The sequence below is a fragment of the Astyanax mexicanus genome, chromosome 3 (assembly GCF_023375975.1).
Source record: "Astyanax mexicanus isolate ESR-SI-001 chromosome 3, AstMex3_surface, whole genome shotgun sequence".
Classification (NCBI taxonomy): domain Eukaryota; kingdom Metazoa; phylum Chordata; class Actinopteri; order Characiformes; family Acestrorhamphidae; genus Astyanax; species Astyanax mexicanus.
In genome coordinates this window covers 11614870-11641066 of record NC_064410.1, presented here as the reverse complement: position 1 = coordinate 11641066, position 26197 = coordinate 11614870, and the positions used below count along the sequence as shown (strand labels likewise).

The window sequence follows — 26197 nt, the reverse complement described above, 5'->3', positions numbered from 1 at the left end:
TTAGATTTCTCGTCAGAGCTCTTCCTCACACTCTCCAGTTCCTCCATCGTCTTCATCAACTGAAGCTCATTTTCTTTATAGTTATCCTCAGCGCTCTTCCTCATACTCTCCAACTCCTTCATCTTCTCCATCAGCTGAAGCTCCTTCTCTTTAGATTTATCCTTAGCGCTTCTTATTCTTTCCAGTTCCTCCGTCATCTTCATCAACTGAAGCTCATTTTCTTTAGATTTCTCCTCAGCACTCTTCCTCACTTTCTCCAGTTCCTCCATCGTCTTCATCTGCTGAAGATCTTTCTCTTTTGATTTCTCCTCAGCACTCTTCCTCACACTCTCCAGTTCCTCCACCAGCTTTTCTTTAGTTTTAACTTCCTCTTGGATTTGGATCTTCAGCTCCTTTTGTAGATGTTTCAGTTCTTCATGTTCCTTCATCTGTTTCTCAAACTCTGCTCTCTGTCTCTCCAGCTGGGAGAATATTAATTTTACTTGCTCTGCAAATTTTTTTTCATCATTTTTTCTGTTTTGTATCTCTGCTTCATATCTGACTCTCAGTTCTTCTTTCTCTCGCTCCTGCTTTTCTTTCTCCACCTGCTGGAACATCTCATTAGTGTAGCAGCTCCCTCCATTCACTGCCAGCATGGAGTCGATCTTCTCCAGTAGAGCAGTGACCTGCATTCGGTTTCTGATCTGCTTGTTGTTGAAGATGTGGAATCTGTTCCCACACTGTTCAATCAGATTTCTAATATCAGATCCAGGATCTCCAAAGTACTGAAATATTGTGTCTTTAGGAAGATCTCCTCCAGTGAACAGCAGCATGGTGTAGGTCACTGACTCTTCTCCAAACATGTCCTGGATTATCTCTACAGCTCCCTTTTCCTCCTCTGAGAATCTCTGTCCGACTTTCAGTACCAGCAGAAACACATGTGGACCTGGAGCCGCCATGAAGATGCATTTAGTAATTTCCTTCTGGATCTCCACATTTCCAACTCCAGTATCAAACAGCCCTGGAGTGTCAATCACAGTAATCTGTCTTCCATTGACCTCAGCTGTTTCTCTCGAACACTCAGTGGTCACTGATGCATCATCTCTAAATGCATCTTTATCTAGGATGGTGTTTCCTGTAGCACTCTTCCCAGCTCCAGTCTTCCCCAGGAGTACAATCCTGAGAGCATCTCGTCTTCTCCCTGAATGCAGAAAATATTTCTTTAACAATATTATAAAAGCACACAGTGACAGTTAATTGCCTGTGAATTTGTAATACTTGATTTTCCCAGAAGATTAAAAATAATTAGCTTTTTTACACAGATCACATGCAATCAGATCTCCACAAAGTGATCAAAATATACATAAACACGAATTACAAAGTATCAGATAGCATAGGTAATAAAACTTTTAATATGACTTTATGACATGGAGTGTATTAATACAAGATGAAGTTAAAGATATAAGACATAGAGCCCTATTTAAGTGATATATTGTGCACTGGTCATTTGCGCTTTGCACAGCTTGATTTAGGGGCGTGTCCTGTGTCCTTGGTATCATATAGGCGTGAAAAACATACGCCTTGTGCAGCTCGAAGCGTGCAAAAGGCATGTACTAATTCTCTCAATTAATTATGGGTGTGCCAGTAATCATTCCCTTTAAGAGCCAGATGCGCTGTGACTTTGGCGCATTTGTATCTTAACAGTGTGGTGCTTTTACGTGTCTCAGCAGAGGAAACTGACCTGCACATCAGCAGCACATTTAAGGGAACAGCAATGTTACTTTATTCTTTATTCTGTTTATTGTTTATGTAAAAGTTGGGATTGCAACACTGACTAACTGATATTAGTTTCACATTCAAAACCTCAACCTACCCTTTATATTTGATTAACTTTGCAGGTTCTTACTCATCTTAAGTTGATTTAACTAAACTGAGTTTATATCTGTAGCCTATTTTTTTTTTTTTTTCGACAGAGGCAATGCGCGAGCTCCGCCGTGCTCTCCACTGTGCACTCGACCATTTTCAGCAGCCAGCAGCATTTTAGTGTGCTGGACGAGACTTTAATTAATGAATTATTATAGTTTATATTTTAATAAATGTGACCTGGTGATAAGAAACGAATGCTAACATATAGCTTTATAGAGCTGTATATTTCACAACAGCAGAATGCCTATATCTACTATATTAAGCTACGATTATTAATTCCATGTACTGAATATAAATATGAATCCTTATAAATGTCAGAAAAACATAACTAATAATAACTTATAGTTACTGTGAAATATTTTTAAGTATATTTAATTTTATAGTTGATACCTGAAGGCTCTGGTTGAGGTGTTTTGTGCTGTGGTAAAGAAGTATGTGATATTTTGCTTAGGGTGCGCAGTGCTCATTGTGAACCTGCTTGGGTAATTGCGCGGCTGACTGTTGACTGTTGTCAGGGTTTTAATCAGTCAGTAGCGCACCAGTGTTTCCCACAGCCAAGATAGAAACACGCCAGATATTTACCTGAACACACCTTACTTCCAGACCACCACGCCTATCAGCATTAATATATTCCTAAACTCTAATGCTATTTTAACGACACATGAGCAGGGTGTATCCTGCTCTCAGTGTGTGTCAATACACAAATCAACAGGTAGCGAACAAGTTAAGAAATGACAGAAGCTGGAGTAAAGTTGACTGTCTTTACTGTTGTCTTGTCTTCATTCATAACGTATTTTTGTAAAACTGAAACATACAAAGAAAGTACTTAATCAAACACTGTTTAAGGTATATGAAAATAAATACAAACATTGCTCTCCCATAGTGCTAAATAATCTGTAGCAAGATAATAGAAAGAAAATAAACTTACAAGCAATGATGTCCAAGGCACAAACAAAGATGAAACCTAACAGCAGAGACCACGGCATGACACTGGTCTTTTACAGCAAACAAAATGGCTGACCTACCAAAATCACCTGACTCTTTATAACCAATGGCATCAGAGTTTACAAAAAAAGGGAAAATAACTGTAGTTTAAAAACAACCACAAGAGGGAGCCAATGACCACAACATTGACTAAATTCACATAGAAATTTTAACAGAGCATAACACTCCCCGCCTGGTATTGTAACGAAAATACCACTATGTAAGTTACCAGTAAAGAAGAAAAGCAATGCCATCAAATACTAAGTTCAGTCCATTGTCTTAGGGCTCATGAGAAGGACTGTCTCTGAAACAGGCCTCAGGAAGGTCTTTGTTGATCCAGAACTTGAGACTTTAAGTTCGATCTTCCTGACTCTCCCATCCTGGCTGGGGAAGGTCTTGGTAACCAAAGCCATGGGCCACTCATTCCGCTTTACTTGCTTGTCCTTCAACAGGACCAGGTCACCCTCCTGAATATTAGGACGGTTGTCCTGCCACTTGCTGCGGCATTGAAGGGTAGGAAGATATTCTCGCCTCCACCTGTTCCAAAAGACATTGGCCAGATGTTGCACCTGCCTCCATTGCTGGCGGTGGAGATCGTTGTAGTCGAATGTCCCTGGGGGAGGCAGAGGAGTACATATCTTTTGTGTTAGGAGTGATGCTGGTGTCAAGAGGAATGGAGACTCTGGGTCTGATGAGATAGGACCAAGTGGCCTGGCATTGATAATTGCCACAACTTCTGCCATTAGGGTGGACAGTACTTCATGGGTGAGATGTGTGGGAATGATCTGCGAAAGCATGGAGTCAAGGATACGCCTAGAGACCCCAATCATTCGTTCCCAAACTCCTCCCATGTGGGATGAATGGGGAGGATTGAAGATCCATGTGCACCCTTTTTCACCCAAGTACTTCCTAACACTGGGCTTTTCAGGGTCAGTGAGAAGCATGTTCAGTTCCTTGCAGGCCCCTGTGAAGTTGCTTCCACAGTCAGAACGGATCTGTTTTGCAGGACCCCTCAGAGCAAAAAAGCGCCGCAATGCGTTGATAAAACTTGAGGTGTCCATCATCTCAATAAGTTCTATGTGAACAGCACGTGTGCTCATACAGGTGAAGAGCACAGCCCACCTTTTGTTGTTGGATTGTCCTCCACGGGTACGTCTTGTGACGACAGTCCAAGGGCCGAACACGTCTAGTCCCACGTAGGTAAAGGGTGGTTCCATGGACAAACGATCGGCAGGTAGATCTGCCATTCTTTGTTCAACAGCTCGTCCACGAAGCTTAAGACAAGTTACACATCTATGAAGGATCTTAATGCAGTTCTTTGCCCCTACAATCCAGAATCCTGCCTCACGAATTGCCCCTTCTGTAAAGACACGCCCTTGATGTGTAACCTTTTCATGAAAGTGCCTCACAAGCAAGGTAGCAATGTGACTGCGGCCTGGAATAATTAGAGGGTACTTCTCTCTTTCCTCAAGAACTCCATTCTTCAGTCTCCCGCCTATCCTCAGAAGACCATCTTTGTCAACATAAGGGTTCAGTTTTCTTAGTGAAGAACTTTTTGGAATGTCCTTTCTGGCAACAATGCAGCTGAACTCTTCAGTGTAGGTCTCTTGCTGTACACACCGGATAATGAGCGTCTCTGCTTCCAAGAGCTCTTCTGCTGGGTAAGGTTTTGTGCATACATGCCATCCACGACATGTGTTGTCCGTTGTCACAGTTTTCTTAGACCTGATGATGTGCTTCAGAAAGGCAATGGCTCGAACCAACGACTTCCAAGAGGAAAATCGCTCAAAATGATGGGCCCCAAAGGTAGATGAAGGTACTGAGAGGGTGGTGACATGAGAACGCACTTCTGGATCCAAATTGGGTTCAATGAGGTCATATGTTTCCTCCTCTGTGGTGAATTGTCCTCCAGGTATGGACAGGAAATGGGGTCCTGTAAGCCAAGTTGTGCTGTTAAGTTGGGCTGCAGGTACCGATCGGGTAGCATGGTCTGCTGGGTTCTGAGTGGTACAGATGTAATGCCACTGCTCTGGTTTACTGAATCTTCTGATGTATTGCACTCTGTGGCAGACATACACATGAAAGCGCCTGGTTTGGTTGTGTATATACCCAAGAACAACCTTGCTATCTGTGTAGAACTGCAAAGCATCCAAGGTAATGTCCAACTCATTCTGTACTAACCAAGCCACTTCCACTGCCAATACAGCAGCTCCAAGCTCCAGTCTTGGAACAGTATGTGCTGCAGGGGGTGCCAACTTGGCCTTTCCAAATACAAATCCAACGTAGCACTTCCCTTCACTGGTAGTAACCTTGAGGTATGCCACTGCTGCGATAGCCTTCACAGATGCATCAGAAAAGATGTGGAGTTCTTTTCTTTGAGCAGCAGAGATAGAAGTAGTAGCATATGGTCTAGGCGTTTCAAACTCTCTCAGATGTTGTAAGGAGTCTTTCCACATTCTCCATTCGGCCTCTCGCTCCTCTGGAAGAGGACTGTCCCAGTCAAGGGCCTTACAGCTCATGAGGTCCCGCAGAATACACTTCCCTTGTATAGTGACAGGTGCAATTAGTCCGAGAGGGTCGAACAGGCTGTTTACTGTAGCTAGGACTCCTCTTCTTGTGAAAGGTCTCTCTGTGTCTGCCACGTTGAATGTAAAGACGTCACGCTTGAGATTCCAACAAAGCCCTAAGCTGCGTTGTATGAAGGTGGAAACATCATCAAAGTCCAGGTCCTGAAGACCTTTGGCGTGGTCTTCTGAAGGGAAGGCTTCCAGAACGCTGGGACAGTTTGATGCGATCTTGTGGAGTCTCAAGTTTGAAACAGCTAGCATATCTTGTGTCCTTTTCAGCAGGTCTACGGCCTCAGTTGCTGAAGGCAATGACACAAGGCCATCGTCCACATAGAAGTTGCGTTCTACAAAGTGCTTAGTGTCCTCACCATACTCAGCCTCTCCATGCTGTGCTGCACGCTGAAGGCCATATATAGCTACTGCCGGAGATGGACTGTTGCCAAATACATGAACCTTCATCCTGTACTCAACAATGTCCTTGCTGGGATCATTTTTGTCAAACCACAGGAACCTTAAAAAGTTCCGGTGTTCCTCTTTGACAACAAAACTGTGAAACATTTGCTCGATGTCAGCAATAATGGCCACAGCTTCTCGTCGGAATCGCAGCAAGACTCCGAGCAGGCTGTTATTTAGGTCCGGGCCAGTGAGTAATACATCGTTTAAAGACATGCCACGATGCTGGGCACTTGAGTCAAAGACGACTCTTATTTGTTGTGGTTTTCGAGGGTGGTACACACCGAAGAAAGGTAAGTACCAGAATTCTTCTCTCTCAGCCAATGGAGGAGCCATCTCAGCTTGGTCACAGTCGAAGATCTTTTGCATGTAGGTCACAAAGTGCTCTTTCATCTTTGGCTTGCGTTCAAAAGTGCGCAAAAGAGAGACAAGTCGTTGATGGGCATATTCCCTATTATTCGGAAGCTTACGTCGAGGAATGCGAAATGGGAGAGGTGCCACCCAGTTGTTGGCATCATCCATGTACATTTCCTTGCTCATAAATTCCAGGAACATTTTATCTTCAATGGATAGACCCACCTTCTCATCATCTTGTGTCTTCTCGAAGATTGTCTTCCCAAGATTATGTTCATTGAAGATTGGTGTGACAGGCTGTGGACTAAAGAGCAAAAGGTTGGACTGCTTTTGAGTTCCAAACTGTTCTTTGATGTGTATGTGATTAGGGCATGGAGTAAGGAGAGTTGGGCGTCCATTCTCAAGCACACTGGTGTGGAAGCTGGTCACATCTACTGGCCTGTGAGATGAACTCAGGCAGACATCTCCCACAATGACCCATCCAAGATCCAGTCTCTGAGCATATGGAGCATTACGTGGTCCATTTCTTTGCTCCCTGACTTTGTGTACCTCCAAGATATCACGTCCCAAAAGGAGGAGAATTTGGGCCTCTGGATGCAGTTGTGGTATTTTGTGAGCGATGGACTTCAGATGAGTGTGCTGCTGCGCAGCTTCTGAAGTAGGAATCTCTGACCTATTATCTGGAATGTGATTACATTCAATCATTGTGGGAAGCATCACACTTGTTGTTCCATCCAGTGACTCAGCCAAGAACCCAGAGGCCCTTCTCCCACTTGCTTCAGCGCGACCTGCACAGGTACGGAGTGTGTATGGTGATTCTGACCCAGTAATCTGGAAGAGATCAAAGAAATCCGACTTGGCCAGTGACCTATTACTTTGGTCGTCTAAAACGACGTACACCTTTCTTGCCCTTTCTGGATTCTCTTTTGGGTAGACCTTCACCAAGCAAATTTTCGAACAAGACCGAGAGGTCCTCCCATCACCACAGACCTTGGTGCATTTAGAGGTGACTGCTACTTGAGAGACTTCTCCTTCGCACTCCCCGCCATGCTCTATGGAGGGGTCTTGCCTGTTCCATGGAGGAGGTCCAGGGTGCAAAGCTGTAATATGACCATCACTCCCGCATTCAATGCATTTCAAGGCCACTTTACAGGTTTTTGCGAAGTGGCTGGTGGAGGAGCAACACTTGAAGCAAATATTGTTCTCCTTTAGAAATGACTTGCGCTCCTCAAGTGGTTTACTTCGAAAGCCTCTGCATTTTTTCAAAGGATGGGGTTTCTTGTGGATTGGGCATTGTTTTGCAATGTCATCCAGCATGACTGTTGACCTGTCTGACTGATGAGCCAGGTGATGTGATGACACATCTGTTTTGTGAGTGAAAACATTCCCTTTACCATTTCCTGGTCTCTTGTCTGAATACATGGACCTAGACTGACTTGTTACGGACCTATAGAGGCTGCTTGATTGACCTCTAGGGGCTGTTGAAAGAACAAAGCTAGGGTCGTTTCGCCTGCGTGCTTCATTGCAAACAAAGTCTGTGAAAAAGGCAAAAGGGGGGAATGAGACATGATACTGCTCCTTGTACAGAGAGCCCTGAGCTAGCCATTTTTCTTGCAGCCCAAATGGCATTTTTTCGACGATTGGGTTTACACCCCTGGCAGTGTCCAGATAAGAAAGTCCAGGCAGGTAACCTTGACTTTTGGCAGCCTCTAGCTCTTTCAGCAAATCTCCCAGTTCTCTCAGTTTCACGGGATCCTTCTGACTGATGTTAGGAAAGTTCTCCACCCTCTCAAGGAGAGCCTTTTCTATTACCTCAGGAGAGCCGTAACACTCCTCCAAGCGTTCCCAAGCTTTCTGCACACCTACTGTAGGGTCGGTGGAATACAAAGCACGGATCCTCATGACATGATCTGAAGACTGGTTCCCTAACCACTTTATTAAGAGGTCAAGCTCCTCACTGGCAGTTAAGTGCAGCCCTTCAGTTGCGTTGTGAAAAGAGGACTTCCACGCCCAGTAACTTTCAGGCTGGTCATTGAACTTAGTAAGACCAGAGTGCACAAGCTCACGCCGCATCAAATACCTCGTTATGTCACCCATCCCTATTCTGTCATCAGCAGGCATCTGTGATGTGTTTCTGTTGGTTAAGAAGCCAGGTGACGAAGTAGGGTAAGGGCGATTAACTCCTAGAGCAGGTCTTCTATTCTCCTGTGCCAAAGGATCATTGCTGCCCCTTTTGGGTTGTTGATTGGGTACCGGCATTGAGCACTCAAGTTGCTGCTCTATGCAAACCTCTTCCTTACCACAATAAGTGGCTCTACTGTGTCCCTGTATGATGGGTTGGTTCGTGTTGTAGCTTTTGTTTGATGGTGCAATAGGGTTAATATGAGGCAACAAAGATGGTGTATAAGGTTCAAGGACTGGTGGCTTCTCATCAGTGAGGTGCAACTGGGAGTGATATTCCACATAATCCTGGGTTCGCTGAGTAGCAACTTTCACCACATCAGTAAGATCCCTCTTGCTTCCTTCTCTAGAACGTGTTTGCATAGTTTCATCAAAAACTTGAGCTTCTGCTAGGGCAGCTGCTAATTCCTTTTCATGTTGGAGTTCTGATAAATCAGCAGCTATGCGAGCCTCTTCAATCTTGAGATTGGCAGCAATATGTGCTCCCTCCAACTTTAGTTTGGATTCTCTTTGAGCAAAGGCAGCACGGGCACGGGCAGCCTCTACCTTAGCATGAGCAGCAGCAGCCGCAATGCTGGATGAAGAGGATGTGGACCTACGTGATGAGACAGAGTGTTCTGACAGCCTTTCTTGTATATGGTCTTTTACTGTGTCGACATCACCAGAAACTGGAGGGTTTTCTCTTTCAGTATCCCTGAGAGACATTATGTAGGTGTAGCCAGCTGCTAGGTCTTAGGAAGAGGAAGAAAGTAAAGCCTGAAGAGTCTTGATCATTCCCTTGTAATTTTTGCGACCTTGTAGTGCCTGCTGAGATTGCTTTTTTACTATCCTGCTCTCAGTGTGTGTCAATACACAAATCAACAGGTAGCGAACAAGTTAAGAAATGACAGAAGCTGGAGTAAAGTTGACTGTCTTTACTGTTGTCTTGTCTTCATTCATAACGTATTTTTGTAAAACTGAAACATACAAAGAAAGTACTTAATCAAACACTGTTTAAGGTATATGAAAATAAATACAATCATTGCTCTCCCATAGTGCTAAATAATCTGTAGCAAGATAATAGAAAGAAAATAAACTTACAAGCAATGATGTCCAAGGCACAAACAAAGATGAAACCTAACAGCAGAGACCACGGCATGACACTGGTCTTTTACAGCAAACAAAATGGCTGACCTACCAAAATCACCTGACTCTTTATAACCAATGGCATCAGAGTTTACAAAAAAAGGGAAAATAACTGTAGTTTAAAAACAACCACAAGAGGGAGCCAATGACCACAACATTGACTAAATTCACATAGAAATTTTAACAGAGCATAACAGGGTGTGAAAATAGACTGTTGGTGGGGTGTAAGATAGCAACGAGCATCACAACACGCCTTTCGCAGGGTGTACAATAGGGCCCATAGACTAGTGGACAATAAGAGGCCTCAGAGGTTGAATGAAAAACACTAAGTAAGAGGACGTGGCAAATGTGAAAATGGAACCAGCGGTTCGTGATGCTTGATACTGTTTCAGAGATAGCAAGAGGGTCATGAGGGGATGTGATTTGTGGGTGTGGTTTTGTTGAGCAGGTCTGTTTTTCGTAATTTGATGAAAGTTTAAGGTGCCAGCATTCAGAATGTGGATGTCAGTGGAAGGTGTGAAGAAGGCAGATGGAACATGGCTCTGAGTACAGCAGATTTGGCAGGTTTGTGGAATCCAGAGCGTAACATGAGACGTTGTGAATGTTGTAAGAGATGCAAATGTTGGGTCTGTGGTAATGGTTGATTTTACTGAATGCCTCTTATGAGCAATGTGACCCAGTGGTGGCTGGTGAAAGGTGGAGACGATTCATTGATAAACTTGTGAACTAAATTAATTGTTGCTATTTAGATTATTAATGTTGAATGTTGAAGCAGATATTAGCACATGTAAGAGTGCAGTAGTAGCAAACAGTAATAATACCCCAAGTAAAACACAGAAAAAATAAACATAATCAACCCACAACCTTCCTGTAAATGCTCAACCTGGCTTAACCTTGGTCTCCTTTGAGGAATAATCATAAGAGGTTTCAGATCCTTACATATCATTTAAGTAAATTCTTCAGTACAAATCTAAATGCATGTTTACAGAAATTCCAGAAGCACGTTTTTTTAGCAGTAATTAAACTAAAGGAAATCAGCTTCTGCTGAGTTGAGGGGAGCTTCAATAGCTCAATTTCAGATATTATATGATTATATGATAAGAACTGGGTCTGGCTACTAGTAAAACTTTAAGATTTCAGAAACCCAAAACGTACAAATCTTAAGACAGAGTACATAACTGAGAGAGGATGGCCTCCAATGACACAAATCACACAAAGCAGGTATATCTGGATCAGCCTGGACAGACTGAGATAAAGTCTTTATTCCTAATAAAAACAGTAAAGGATAAACAGCAGCGTAGCCTTGGATCAGAATTGTAATTAAAATGGTCAGTTTTAACACTCCACTTAATCAGACTCATAATGACAGTTTAAGGGACGGGCTGGGTCAGGCTCTGAACTTGTTAAGTTTAAATTAAGTCTGGAATCACTGCAGTCTAAAACGGTTAAAATGATGTTTAATGTCAGAGTATAGATTTTGGTCTTTATTCCTGTTATTTGATTTTTATATCTTCTAAGTTCTGTTTTAACCTGTATGTCCAGGTGTAAGTGGTGTTTAGCCCTCTATTCTAACAGAACTTACTGAAGCTCAGATCAGCCATCCTGCCCTACAGACGTCTCATTTCCCTCTGAAACAGAAACAGAACAGTGGTCTAATAGACTACATCACATTCAAACCATTATCTTCTCAACACAATTAATAGAGAATAAAACATAAAAACTGTGCAGAAAATGTTAAAGAGAACCCAAATAAACAAGGTTAGATAAAAGACTGGTCATAATAGGTAAGAAAATTGCTGAAAAATTAAAAAAAGTTTTGATCTTAATTATAATAAAGATCTTTTCTCTCAGGAGAACATCATACAATTTCTTTAGTGGAGGTCTATTTAAAAATAGGAACTGGGCACATTTTCCACCTGAGATCATACAGTAGAAAAATACACTGCACTGTAGGAAAGCACAACTCAGCATTTCCTTCAGTATTATTCACTCAAGCCCAGTATCCATTTTTCCTTGTACACTGAACTGCTGTGAACATGAACATACATCGTGTCACAAGAGTGAATACACCACTCACACAAGTTTATCTCTGTCTCATCAGACCACAGGACATGCTTCCAGTAACTCACGCTTTTGAACTCTTAGTCTTTCTTGTGCATCAGCTTTAGAAGAAGCTTCCTTCTGGGATAGCAACCATGCAGAACAGTTTTATACAGTGAGCAGAACTTGTCTCATGGTCTAAGCATTGACAAGTTGACCCATGTCCCCTTTAACATTTGCAGCAAAGCTGTCAGTACTCATACATTATACATCAATTGCCAAATCCTTCTGCTGTGCCTCCCTCATGTCATGGGATGTGAGTAAGAATGTACTTGCGATTTTGAAGAGGCCAGTTTCAAAGCAGCCACCCATGTAAATAAAATAAAGCACCCATGCTTTATTTCCTTTCCATATTGTAGCGAGGACTTCTGGAGGGAATGTTTCTGTATATTAATCAATTTTATTATTAAATGGGTAAAAAAATCGAGAAAGAATGTATGCGAATAAGGACAATATTCAATGTCAAAATGAAAATCAGCCAAATCCTCTATCTAGTACATTGAGTTTGGCCATAAAAAGGACTTAAGTGACGGTATACACATTAAACTGCGTGCAGTTAGTAAAAATAATCTCTGAATTTGTCACATATTGCCCACAGCAGAGCTGAACACACCTGCTCACCAGAATGCAGATGGTATTTTTTTATTTTAGTCTTAGATCCATAACCATCAGTATGCAAGACAAATGGAAGGTTAAAATCTGCTTAAGCAAAAAAAGGGGTATTTGTTAACTTATCAACAAACCTTTCACAACAGCACTGTGCTTATGATACTACTTCACTTATAGAGGGCAGCTGTTCAGAAGTGTGGCCTTTAGTTGGCTTAGGTGTGGATGTATTACGTAAAGTTTTGCACAAGACAAACAAACAAAGAAAATCTTGCACAAAATAACGATAAAACTCCTGAAAGTCACTTCAAGTTTCACTTCTTAGGCCTCAATTTGATTCCACATTCTTTTAACTTAGTAACTCACTCTCGCAGTAGGTCTGTAACAGAGTCTGTAAATGTTTTGGTATCACATTCAACTAAGTATTTGATCTCCTTTTTTCCCCTAAATCTCTTTTAACTGTTTACATTAACAGTCTTCAGTAACTGCATTAGTTGTTTCAGTAGAGGGGGTTAAATCTTATGTTCAAAGGCAAACTTGTAAAGACTGGGTTGATCTGATTAAGCTGGGTAGTTGTTTTTGTGGCCAACAGTTCACTTACTGTAGCCTGAGAAGTAAGTAGACAGACCTTACATGTATCTTTTAGGCTCAATAACTTTAATGTCACTTTAATGTAATTAAATTAAATTAAAAATAAATAAAGTACAGCTAAGGTTCAGAAAGCCTGTTCTAGATTATCATTACTGTCAAAAGATGATGCCAGTGGATGAAGTGGAAACGTCTTGTGGATCTTTCATAAGAGTACCTGCCATGGTTCTGATGGTGCCATCTCTTCTTAAAGCCTGTCTTCTGCTCTGTAGATCATTCTCACACTGTGGTCAACACTTTTGTGCAGACACACTAACCGCAAGGACAGCAGTTTCCCGGACAAAGCCCCCAATTTTTACCAGTCATTAATCCAGGAGAACCTGGACACAGCACAAACTTCAAACCAGCAGGAAGAGCAACAGACAAGTTGTTAACTGGTGCAAAGCTGTGGTGTTCATTTATTAAACATTCAAGAAATATTCAAAATCATTATTGAAAGTAAAAATTAAATACAGTGCAATAATTTTATAATCTCAATTAAATTCTAACAATTTAATAAAGTAATTTTTGCCATTTAAATAATTTCAAACAAAAACAGAAGTTCCCAAATCTTATATATATCTTATATATATCTTATATTAATCTTATATATACAAAAAAACACAAGCTTACAGAAATAACCCATATGTCTACATTATATTTAAATCAAATGAAACAAACTGAAAAATAAAAATTAAAACAGAAATACCTACAAAACAAATCATTCAGCTTACACTTTAATAGTGCATATTTAAATGTTAATAAAAGAACAAATGTAAGAAATGTACAATGCAATCATATTTATATTAGTGGTGGCAATATAAATACTAGTATATACTTGTAAATTTGAGGGGGGATAAAGCCAACGTGGGATGCTGGAATAAAGGATGGATAATAAATTGGATAGAGGAAACTTTATTTTACTTTTTTATTTTGCTTAGTTGAAAGGATTTCTAATTTTCAAGAATGCACACTACAGGGACATACCAACCGTATGAGTCGTAGGTGAGGAGTTTAGACATGCACACACCCCTGCACCACGTGTACACGGGCGAGACCCCGTGTCTAACGCACACAAATTCCTGATGCTATTGCTGGCGCAGTCCATGAGAATGGGATCCACGCCGTCACGCTTTGTAGAATGGAGAACCATCAATATTCACTGATGAATGTGGGCTCTCACTAAAAACCAGGGGTTTCGTGCATGACGTATTTTGGGGGGCGGAGTTGTGGGAAGGCTGTTGTCGTAAGGGGAGGGACTTGAATAGGGTCAAGGAGCATGCGCAGAGAGGAACCCGCACAATTCAAAAGGCCGGTGTGAATCTGCTGCCGAAAAAAGAAACCGCTGGAGCAAGAAAGGTACAGTATAAGCTTTAAAACACATTGGTTGTGAAATTAAAAATGCACGTAATGAATACAATTATTAAAATCTAGGAAGAACAGTGTTTATTTATGTTGCTGTGTAATATCTAAGGCACAATTCCATTTATTTATCAATGTAAAGCTCCAAAACGCCCCAAAGTTAGCTTTGCTGAACAATATTATTGAATGTACAGCAGTGTTGGGGCATCTGAATCTTAAATTACACCTAATTTAGTTTGATTGATGTGACCATATCTGTTTAGTATCTTGCTTACATACCTGGTTGGTCTGGGGGGATTTCATGTCAGTGTAGTTTAATCTGATTTATATATATCTGGTATCCAAATACCTGCATCGGTATTAACTGATATGATGTTAATTTGTTTGTGTACTATTTTGTAATATATTATATCTATTATAAAATATTGTGTATATGTTTTCTATTCATTTTTATTTCTTCCCTAAAATTAAGCATTTCCTTAATGGCCGAACAAAGCGGTGTTGATTTGGGTAAGAGTTAAATCTTTTTAATACTTTATAGACCCACATTTTCTGATGTTTCACATCAGTGTCACAACTTTCTATGACAACACGACACAACCCCAACACATGTTTGAGTCATGATGACTACCATCTGCATGGTGATATACAAAGCCTTTGGTTTTGATCATTGCCTCTTTCAGGTGTTGGTGTTTTTTGGAATGTGAATTAGAGAGTTTGTATATAATATTTTACATCACGTTTCAATTCTATTTATTTTTTATTATTATTTTGTTTACGTTCCTCACAATGAGCAATACCCACTTATCGGGATTTGTGTCAAACCAATATGATCTTGACACTGTTCTGGAGAGCCATAAGTGGGCAACTATGACGTCTTTCACTTTGTGGTAAGAGTTTAGTTGTGTGATTTTTACGTTTTCAAAGAGAAAGGACAGCAACATTTTTTGCCATGACCATAGATTTAGCATGTTTAAGCAAAAGTTGATGAGTTGTCCATGCCCTTTTGGAATAAGTTGTGTCAACTGGTCACTCTGTCAATGGTTCACCACTGTTCCATGTTTGATTTATGAATAATTCACTGTAGTTTGCTAAATTTCCAAACCGTCAGAAATTACTTTGTAACCTTTTTTTTATACTGATCGAGGTCATAATTTAAAAAGCATTTGTCTTTGTTTAGGTTAGCTTTGTCTGATATTAAAGTTTGTTTGATAATCTAAAAATATAAGTATGCCCCCCATACCAATTTAAAGAAATAGGTTTCTTAACCACTGCAGAAGGCATGCTGGAAGATCAGAATTTCCATTTTTCAAGCACAGAAGATGCAGTCAAAGAACTCAAGAAAGGAGATTGCAGTAAAACGTCTACAGGAATCAGGTACAGTCATGTTACTCTTACAAGTAATTAGTAAGAACTTTATATTTGAAGTGTGCAAAAATGTTTTGTTTTGCAGAAGATTTGTCTGATGTCTGCAGACTCTATGGGGAAGCCACTACACAGGATTCTGTGGACACTGCTACTGCTTCTAAATGGGTACAAATGAAGATCATTTTGGTTTCTGTATATATTTTGAGTTATTTGGTTATCACAGATTTTAAATGCAAAAATAAGGTCAGAAAACATACATTTAAAATCTGACATGTTATTAATTGTTTTAATTATTGCTTGATTTTTTAGATTGCCTGTGACTGATGCAACAAGTGGTTCCACCATTCATGTGTCGGAAACTCACCTGAAGATGAGGAGTTCCTTTGCCCTTTGTGCAAGATAGACAGCCCCTACCAACTAACTCATCCGCTGACCCTGCTTTTAAATGTCATTGCTACCACTGTTTTCCAACAACTCTAATCAGACTTCTTTTTCATTTTATGTTAAAAAAAGAACACACCTTAAAAATGTATGTTATAACTTTATTGTAGACTTTGTCACCTGAGGTTGTTTATTTTTTTAAAGACAATACCTTTTATAGTTTCCATCAATTACAGTTTGCCAATTCAACTATTTACTTTGACACAGCACATGCTAACCCTCACTTGCTGAGACTAAAGAATGTAAATGAACTTTGTGCCCTTTTTAGATAGAAAAAGCTGGAAAATATGTTCCGCAACGAAACTACATTCAGGTCAATATAATGTTCTCTTTTTGTATACTTCAGAATTTAATACATTTGCTATTTGAGTTTAGAAACAATATGCTCATAAACATACTTTTATTGTTAACATTGTTTTCATGCCGTATATCTAGATTGTATTAAATCCCATACATCTGACACAGAGGCAAACTATGTTCTGACTCAGGATAACTGTAGTCCCAGTGTAAAGAGTTATTGCATGAAAAAATAATTATATAAAACAATAAAAGTATATCCAATAAAAAAAATAAATAAATAAATTTTGGCTAATGTGGTCTCAAATTGAATGTTGCATTATTTTCTACTATATTACACAATATAAATATTAACCAACGATAATCAACCTCTTATGCAAAAATAGTCAATTTATTCACCCAGTTAAAAGAAAAAGACACTTTATTTTAAACATTTTACATGTGCACTATCAAACATCAAAAGTACTGTGTACAAAAAATATTACTTTAAAGGTCACCTTCCGTCGTTTTTTCTTTCATTTTAAAATGTCTAGTTGTGGTCTCTAGTATGAATGAATGACATGTGAGCCGTTTTTGTAAAAAAAAAGTGCTCAGGTGTCTCTGTATAGCTCTTTTTTAATGGACTGTTTTAGGGGTGTGTCCAAAATGACCGGATTCCAGCTTTGCTCATGAATATTCATACATGCAAACAGCATGCAAATATCTCTCCTCTGATTGGCTAGGAGCACTGCGACGCCCCTCCACCGCTCTGCCGCTCACTGCCTCCCACCTCCTAACTGATGAGCGGTGATGTTGCGTCGCTTCAGCTCCGCCTCTGGGAGTTTCTCGAGCCAAGGTGGGCTGGTCTGTGAGTTTCTGCCTACGTAGGCAGAAAGATAATTCAAAATTCACCCGTTTTTCGGAGGGGGGGAGGGGGGATTTCTTTGCTTAGCTCCTGCAGACAATGGGGGCTGCAAAACAGTTTAATGTGCAGGTGTACACATTCAACTCGGAGAGACCTACTGTATTCCACAAAAAACAAGAAAAATCGGATTTTCGCGGAAGGTGAGCTTTAAGTTTGCTATAGAGTGTACAGGGCCACCTCAAAAAATTGTAATATCTTTGAAAAGTTACTTTATTTTAGTAATTCGGTTAAAAATGTGAAACTCATATATTATATAGATGTATTAAACACAGAGTGATCTATTTTAAGCGTTTATTTATTTTATTGTTGATGATTATGAAGCTTACAGCCAATGAAAACCCAAAAATCAGTGTATCAGAAAATTTGAATATTATTTAAAACCAATTGGTACTTTCTGCAGTGTGGGCAGTGTGCCAAGTCCTGCTGGAAAATGAAATCTTCATCTTCATAAAAGCTGTCAGCAGAGGGAAGCATGAAGTGCTGTAAGATTTTGTGGGAAAACAAAACTGCACTGACTTTAGACTTATAAAACATAATAAAAACACATTGGATAAAACACAGTGGATCAACACCAGCAGATGACAGACATGTCTCTCCAAACCATCACTGATTGTGGAAACTTCACACTAGACCTCAAGTAGTTTGGACTGTGTGTCTCTCCACTCTTCCTCCAGACTCCTCTCCCTTGATTTCCAAATTAAATGTAAAATTTACTGATGATCAGTGATGGTTTGGAGAGACATGTCTGTCATCTGCTGGTGTTGATCCACTGTGTTTTATTATCAAGTCTAAAGTCAGTGCAGTTTTGTTTCCCCCCAAAATCTTACAGCACTTCATGCTTCCCTCTGCTGACAACTTTTATGGAGATGCAGATTTCATTTTCCAGCAGGACTTGGCACACTGCCCACACTGCAGAAAGTACCAATTGGTCTTATATAATATTCTAATTTTCTGATTCACTGATTTTTGGGTTTTCATTTCACACGCTTAAAATATAGATCACTTTGTGTGTAATATATCTTTATAATATACAAGTTTCACATTTTTAACTGAATTACTGAAATAAAGTAACTTTGTGAGATGGCCCTGTACATTGCAGTCTAAGGTTTACGATGCAGCAAGTTTTTCACTTGCAATAAAGACTAGTATTCGGTTACTGTGGAGCTGGTATCAGAATTAAGAGGAAAAACTGCATGGACATTTTACCAACTTTTCTCTAAAAGACAAGAAGGCACTTGAGTGTGTTCTTGACAGTACAGAAGAAGTTCTGATGGATCTTCATGATTGACTGTTCACACGATCGCCACCTAGAAAAAAATATATACATTTATTTATCACAAAGAAAATCAACAATAACAAGATTTATGACTTATTTGGGGAAAAATCATAGTAAATAAATATAGAAAAAATATATACAAAATCACAGTTTTAAACAAAATACACAGATTTTACAACTAACAGAGTAAATGTACCCTGAATATCAGGACCAGTACAAAGAGTAACACAGGCTATTGAGGTATATGAATAAAGTTATTAGCACTATAGAGTGCATGAACATGAAAACGATATAAGATACATATCCTGCACATGAAATACCCACCAGACCAACCAGGTATTTGGACACCAGATATATAGAAATCAGATTAAACTACACTGACATGAAATACCCGCCACAACATCCAGGTATTTGGACACCAGATATATAGAAATCAGATTAAACTAAACTAACATGAAATACCCGCCACAACATCCAGGTATTTGGACACCAGATATATATAAATCAGATTAAACTACACTGACATGAAATCCCCCCAGACCAACCAGGTATGTAAGCAAGATACTAAACAGATATGGTCACCTCAATCAAACTAAATTAGGTGTAATTTAAGATTCAGATGCCCCAACACTGCTGTACATTCAATAATATTGTTCAGCAAAGCTAACTTTGGGGCGTTTTGGAGCTTTACAGTGATAAATAAATGGAATTGAGCCTCAGATATTACACAGCAACATAAATAAACACTGTTCTTCCTAGATTTTAATAATTGTATTTGTTACGTGCATTTTTTATTTCACAAACAATGTGTTTTAAAGCTTATACTGTACCTTTCTTGCTCCAGCGGTTTCTTTTTTCGGCAGCAGATTCACACCGGCCTTTTGAATTGTGCGGGTTCCTCTCTGCGCATGCTCCTTGACCCTATTCAAGTCCCTCCCCTTACGACAACAGCCTTCCCACAACTCCGCCCCCCAAAATACGTCATGCACGAAACCCCTGGTTTTTAGTGAGAGCCGATAGGCTTGTTCGAGATGCGGCTGCGCCTCGCCTTGCTGGTCAGCGAGAGCAGCCGCGTGCAGGTGGGCGGGGTGGAGGAGCGGAGAAGTCAGGTCGGACAGTCTCCACCTGCAGCCCACGTGAACAACACAGGATCTCGCGATGAATGCGCTGTTTGTTTACTTCTGGTGTGAATAAAATCGCAAAAGTGAAAGAGAGATAACATGAGTGTTATTAAATTGAGATAAAAAACTTGTTATAAATATTCACAAAACATACTGTCATGTTACAGATGTATTGTGTAGTACTAAATTAATAATGGGATTAAATTTTTATTTGCAGACCAGCTTTTCTGTCCTTTGTTCTTGGAAATAAATACATCATGCTCATTTACACAGCTTTAATTGTTTAGCGCATTTCACAACACAAAAACAATAGAAGACAAGAAAAGTAGATCTCAGTATAATAGTTATGTAGGTTTAAAGATAATTAATAACAGCAGTTCAGGGCGCTTTATAAAACAGTAAAAATGATAGCAGTTGAGCTTTAATATGATATAAAATGCAGATTATGAACAAATAAATATTTTTGAATACTGCATGAAAATGAACTGTCTTGCTACTAGATATGACAGTGTAAATACTGTGTTTTTTAAGGGGTTTTAGAGGAGATATATATTTTAAAATAAAAAGATTCACACGTGATAGGTGTCGGTGGATCTTCTAACCAATGGGGATTAAGCTCTGTCGTCATCAGGGCGGCTCTAGGCTCCCGCAGTTGGTGGGAAGCATAGACTGTATATAAAGATGGACGCCGTGTCGCCGTTCCCATTCATTCAATGAAAATGAAGCCAAAATCTTCCGCCATTTTGGCGATTCTGAGACCAGAGTCTGCGCAGTAGAGACCAGAGGAGGGAGAAAGGCTGTGGAGAGACCGCCTACTCATTTAAATAACCCCGCCCCTGAGGGCTGCCTCGCGGTCACAGACTGCAGAGCGAAGCGGAGCGGAGCTGACGGTCTGTTATTGGTCCCGCCCATAACCAGCCCTTTTACAATAACCATACCTGTTTTGAATAGAGCTGAATAACGTTTTAAAAAACGAGTTCTGTGAGAATATAAAACTTTGACAATATAATCAGAGGTTACACTAGCTGCTGCATTTAAATAATGGAGGTAGAATTACAGCATATTAGAAAAAAACGTGATTGAAAGTTGTCTGTTTTGCCATTGAAACCTATGGGGATGGGTGGAGTTACACAGCTTTCTGCAGCCGAACAGCAGGGGGCGCCCGACCTGTGGTGGCTTCACTTTTGAGAGACGATGCTCTGTCCAGCTATACACAGTCTATGGTGGGAAGCAACTGCAGCGCCTGGGTCAGACGGCTGCAGGCAGATTTCACTCGCGGGACTATAACGCCGGAAGTCATCGTCACGTGATGAAGGCGCAGACGCAAGTCGGACAAAAAAACTAACCAGCATGCACCATACCGAGCCAGGCGGTGATCGGACTGCGCAGCGCCGGGTTAAGTCGAACAAGCCTATTGTGTGTGCACGTTTGTTTACTTTGTGTTAGAATGTCCGGTGCAGCAGCGAAATATTGATATAGAAAACACCCACAGTGATAATAAATAACAAGAGGGTTTTGAACACAAGACAGAAATGTGGGGGTCTTCATGAGCTCCATTTAATTCATATCCACCACTTATGTGAATTATAATTCATAGTTGCATAGAGTTAAGAAATTCTCAGTTTGATTTGTCACTTATCAATAAAACGCAGCTACTTATCGCATATTAATTTGATTAGTTTTGTGGGTGTAAATCGATCTTTGCCACTTTTCAGTAGTTTTCAGTCCATCTTAGACTTTGATACTCTAACTGCAACCATAAAACACAACCATAAAAATGATCTCAGTTATTATCCAGTTCTCTGCATGTACATATAACGCAGTGGCGTGCAGTGAATATAGTGGGTACCCTTCTGCAACCACCACTGGCCACCCGTACCCCCCCACTATGGCCACGCCCCCGGAATGAAAATCATGAATCTGATTGGTTAGAATGTCTTTCGACTTTGCTAATAGATTCATTACTACACTCATCCCAAAATCAGGAGAAGGGTCACGCAGACACGTGGACAGAAACCATTTTAAAAAGCTTTGATTGTTTAAAAATACGCTGTTAGTCAGAGAGGAGTCCTGTAGCAACTAAAAAACACAGACTAATGCTTTGAATTAGTTGCCGTTTTTTTTTTTTAGTTAATTTATAAAATAAATCCTTACACTTACAATAACTATAATATATACTTCCTAATAATAAAAAAAGTTATATTATTTACATGCATTTATTGTCACCACTTCTCGGAAGGGTTAGAAGGGCCTCACTGCACACCACTGATATAACGTTACACACTGCTGTCTCTTTCTCTGAAGCAGTTGTAATGTTCATACAGGAAATATAGGTGATATATGCAGGTAATATGTTTTATGTTTGTTAAGATAAACTCTGTTTACATATTGTTAAGTTATAAGTTTATCATATACATTAGTTATAGGTTGATTTGTTGTAGTTAGTATTTTAAGTTTCTTATAAGTTTCATTTAAATCGTTTTAAATATAGAAAATATTGGAGCTAAAAGGTTTATTAAATATACTGATAAATGCTGTGTTGATCTGAGTTTCAGGAGAATGGTAGAGTTATTTGGAGATTTTATTTCTATTTTATAGAGTCATGGGTGTAATTATGAAAGTGCTGCAGCAGATCTGAGGAGCGCTCGATTGTAAACAAGATCTGCAGCTCCATCAACTGTAGATCAAACTACAGTTCAGAGTTTTATTAAATTCAATTTCACAATTTAACTTGATATTATTTAAAGTGCTGCTCGATGTAAATCATGTTCAGCTGATTTTAAAGAAAGATTGCAGGTGTTTGTTTCTTACCTGCTGTCGACTCCATTTCTTAAGCTGAGAATCAAGACGTGAAAGTCAGTATCGCCTACATGTGTTCTAGCCAATCACAGAGCAGTGATGGGTTGAGCTAAAGGTGATATAGCCAATCACAGAGCAGTGATGGGTTGAGCTAAAGGTGCTATAGCCAATCACAGAGCAGTGATGGGTTGAGCTAAAGGTGCTATAGCCAATCACAGAGCAGTGATGGGTTGTGCTAAGGGTGTTTTAGCCAATCGAATGCAATAATGGGTTAGGTGTTTTGTATTGCAATATAAAATAGATAAGCTGTATTATCATTTTGGTCTTACAAACCAGCTTCACTACAACTTCAACAACAAATATATCTTATATGGACAGTCCAGGAATGATTATGTACATATAAATAGATTAATAATATTACTGAATTGTAATATAAATAAGTTGTACTGAATTAAGCTGAATTGTAATTCTATATAATTTATAATTGTCTATTATTTCCTTAACAGCATCAGCACTAATAACCATTCAGACATTTATAACTGTAAATTTAACAGTCATAAACTACGGAAACTCAGAGCTGCCAAGCCCTAATATATATTTGGCTCAGTATCATGTAATTACGTGAAAAGTTTTATGTTATAACGTGAAATTTACCATGTTATAATGTGATACTTATCACGTTATTTCATGATATGGAATTATCATGTTATTTCATTATGTGGTATTTTCACGTTATAACAAGAAATTATCACGTTATTTCGTGATATGAAATTATCAAGTTATTCCGAGATAAGGAACTATCATGTTATTTCTTGATATGCAACTTTCACGTTATTCTGAGATATGCAACTTTCACGTTATTCTGAGATAAGAAATGATCAAGTTATTCTGAGATATGCAACTATCACGTTATTTCATGTTAAACATTTATCATGTTATTTCATGATATTAGGCCATTCAGCACTTCAACAATTCCCAGGTTCAGTGAAGGAACATGGCTCGTCTGCATGACTTAATTCAGTTCTATTTCATGCTTGGTTTAAGGCATGGTGACATTCTACAGTTGTTGAGCACTGTAGATGGTATTGTTGTCAGTATGTGTACTCTCTGAAGGATTTTGAAAAGCATGGGGTTGTACCGAAGAAAGAATGAATCCGACCCTCTTGACGTTGCATCATTTCTCATTGATCAACTGGGTGGACACGGGAGGCTGCATGGATACAAGTTCCACCATCTCAACTGCATCCAAGCTGGATATGTTGTCACCCAAAGTACGGTGAGACATTTGCTAAAGTTTCTCGACCCCATTGGTGTTGAAAGAAGACGAAGAAATCGCTTGATGCGACGCGTGTATATGAACCCTGGACCTAATTATATGTGGCACATTGATTCTTATGATAAATTAAAGCCGTTTGGGTTGTGCATAAATGGAGCTATTGATGGATTTTCAAGACTCATTGTATGGCTTCATGCCTATTCAACAAACAGCAATCCCAAAATCATCGCTGGTTATTTCATAAGGGAAGTTGAGAGGAGGATGGGGACGCCTTCCAGAATTCGCGCAGATCTGGGAACAGAAAATGTCACAATGGCCGAGATGCAGAGGTTCCTACGATGGAGTACTGATCGCAGCATCATCAGAAACTGCTATATCGCTGGGTCCAGTAATCACAATCAGCGGATTGAAAGCTGGTGGGCGTTTTTAAGAAGTCATCATGCCCAGTACTGGATGAATCGTTTTCAGGAACTTAAGGATAAAGACTGTTTCTCTGGAGACTTCTTGGACAAGCAGCTTATCTTGTTTACTTGCCTGTCCATCATCCAGGTGTGTTTTGCTGATTTGATGTTCAACTTAATAATAATAATAATAATAATAATAATAATAATAATAATCATAATAATAATCATAATAATCATAATAGTCATCATCATTTCCTATTACAGGAAGTAGCATAACATCACTTAAAAGAAGGCCTGCATTGGCCTGTCATTGAATGTGCTTTAGAAAGAGAAAATAGAAAATATGGGCCTATCTAAAATACACGTTTATATAACCAGTAGGCCTAATGATTTTGGCATTGTGGTTTGTTGAATAGACAAATCGTGGGATTTCAAAAAGCTATCAATATTATACTGTGAGTAACAAGTAAGTAAGTAACATATTGTTTTTCAATAGGAGGAACTGCAGCAAGTTGCACAGTTGTGGAATACCCATGTTGTCCGAAAGAGCAGGAATGCAATAGCTCCAAGCGGACGTCCGATTCTCATGTACACCCTGCCTCATCTATTTGGAGGACAAGATTACTTGAAACAGGTCCCTCAGGAAGCAGTGGAGGCTTGCAAAGAAGAATGCCAACAGAGAGGACCGTGTCCTTGTGATGAAACAGTGTTTGACATGTGCTGCCTTATAATGGCAGAGAACTTCTTACACTCACCTACCACAGCTGATGAAGCTATAGAGCTGTATCTTTTCCTGAGAGCATGCATCCTTAAAGACTTGGACATTATCCCATGATAGCTGTATCTTTAGTGCTAAGAATAATGAATGGTGAACATATAAATCACAATGATCATGCTTTTGTTTTGTTCTTTACTTGATCAATTCTTTCATGAATTCCTGCCCTAAATCTGCAGTTAAAATACTCGACATGTCTCTAGTATTAAATACTGTTGCATACGATGTAGTGGGCATGCAGTGCTGAGACCTGGATACCTATAAGAAATAAGTGTTGTTAGACAGGTAAATAGTCAAATGTATAGGTGATAGGGCATTGTTTAACATGGTAGTGTTAGAATCAAGGAGTGGTTATGTTTCTCAGCACAAGGGGGTACGCATCAACATAACATGGAGGTTTATTCTTGTGTTTGCTTCCGTCAACCTCATCACTTTTGTTTTCATAAAAGTGAAATAAACCTAGACACAAAAAGCTGTTGTGTTTCTCAGCATATAGTAGTAGGGTCTGTCAGTAATCAATGAAAAAATTAGACTTACAAGTGTGTATAAGTCAGTCCAATTTACTTTTGTAGTAACATACAGTAGATGAACCATTATAGTGCCACAATGCTCTCCCATCTGAGCTCAAAATGCATTACATATTACATACAAGTTGTCAGGTGAAGACAATCACTATGTGAAGACATAACAGGACTTAGGCACATTGTGCTCTGTGGAACCTATCAACAGTTAAGAATTCAGTTAACGTCTTGAGCCGACTGTACTTTCAAACTCATGAACATAAGACAACAGGCTTGCTTTGTTTACATTTGACAGATTATAAAATGCTCTGCTCCAGTGTCTAAAAATGTGTTCAACAACAGCTCTCAAGCCGATAAGACACTTTATAACTGGCATCACTATAACAGGTAAAACGAGTTACAGATTTAAAAAAACTATATACAGTAAAAAAATAATACAGTAAATGCTGATAGAACTGTTAACTTTTAAACCATTTCTGTTCAGATGTTCAAACATACATACCCGAATACCTCCTGCTTCTGCTACTATCGGTTGAGATAACTATATCATAGTAAACTTACATAATGCTAAATTCATACGAGGTATTATTGATCAATATGCTGTCAAATTCAGTGCGTAGTTCAGGATAGGAGGCATATGTCCATGGCAGTTCCAGAACTGGGCCACAGGTGTGTGCTACAGGCCGGCGTGCAAGTCCATCAGCAGATGTAAACATGATGTCAATCTTGTCAACGCAGACAACATCAGACC

At 39.5% G+C, this 26197-nt stretch overlaps 1 protein-coding gene and 1 long non-coding RNA gene across 2 annotated transcripts in view; one reads left to right on the top strand and one right to left on the bottom strand.

Annotated features, from left to right (window-relative positions):
- The window catches only part of LOC111197112 (interaptin-like), a 526024-nt gene that overhangs the window by 29938 nt on the left and 469889 nt on the right, over positions 1-26197 (bottom strand). Inside the window, exon 3 of the mRNA XM_049475802.1 lies at positions 585-925. Coding sequence (XP_049331759.1) covers positions 585-925 — 341 coding nt within the window. The remainder of the gene's footprint in view (positions 1-584; positions 926-26197) is intronic.
- LOC125799344 (uncharacterized) lies at positions 14535-16147 on the top strand. The gene is made up of 3 exons (XR_007438255.1): positions 14535-15641; positions 15718-15797; positions 15942-16147. It is a non-coding gene; the product is annotated as an uncharacterized LOC125799344 (long non-coding RNA).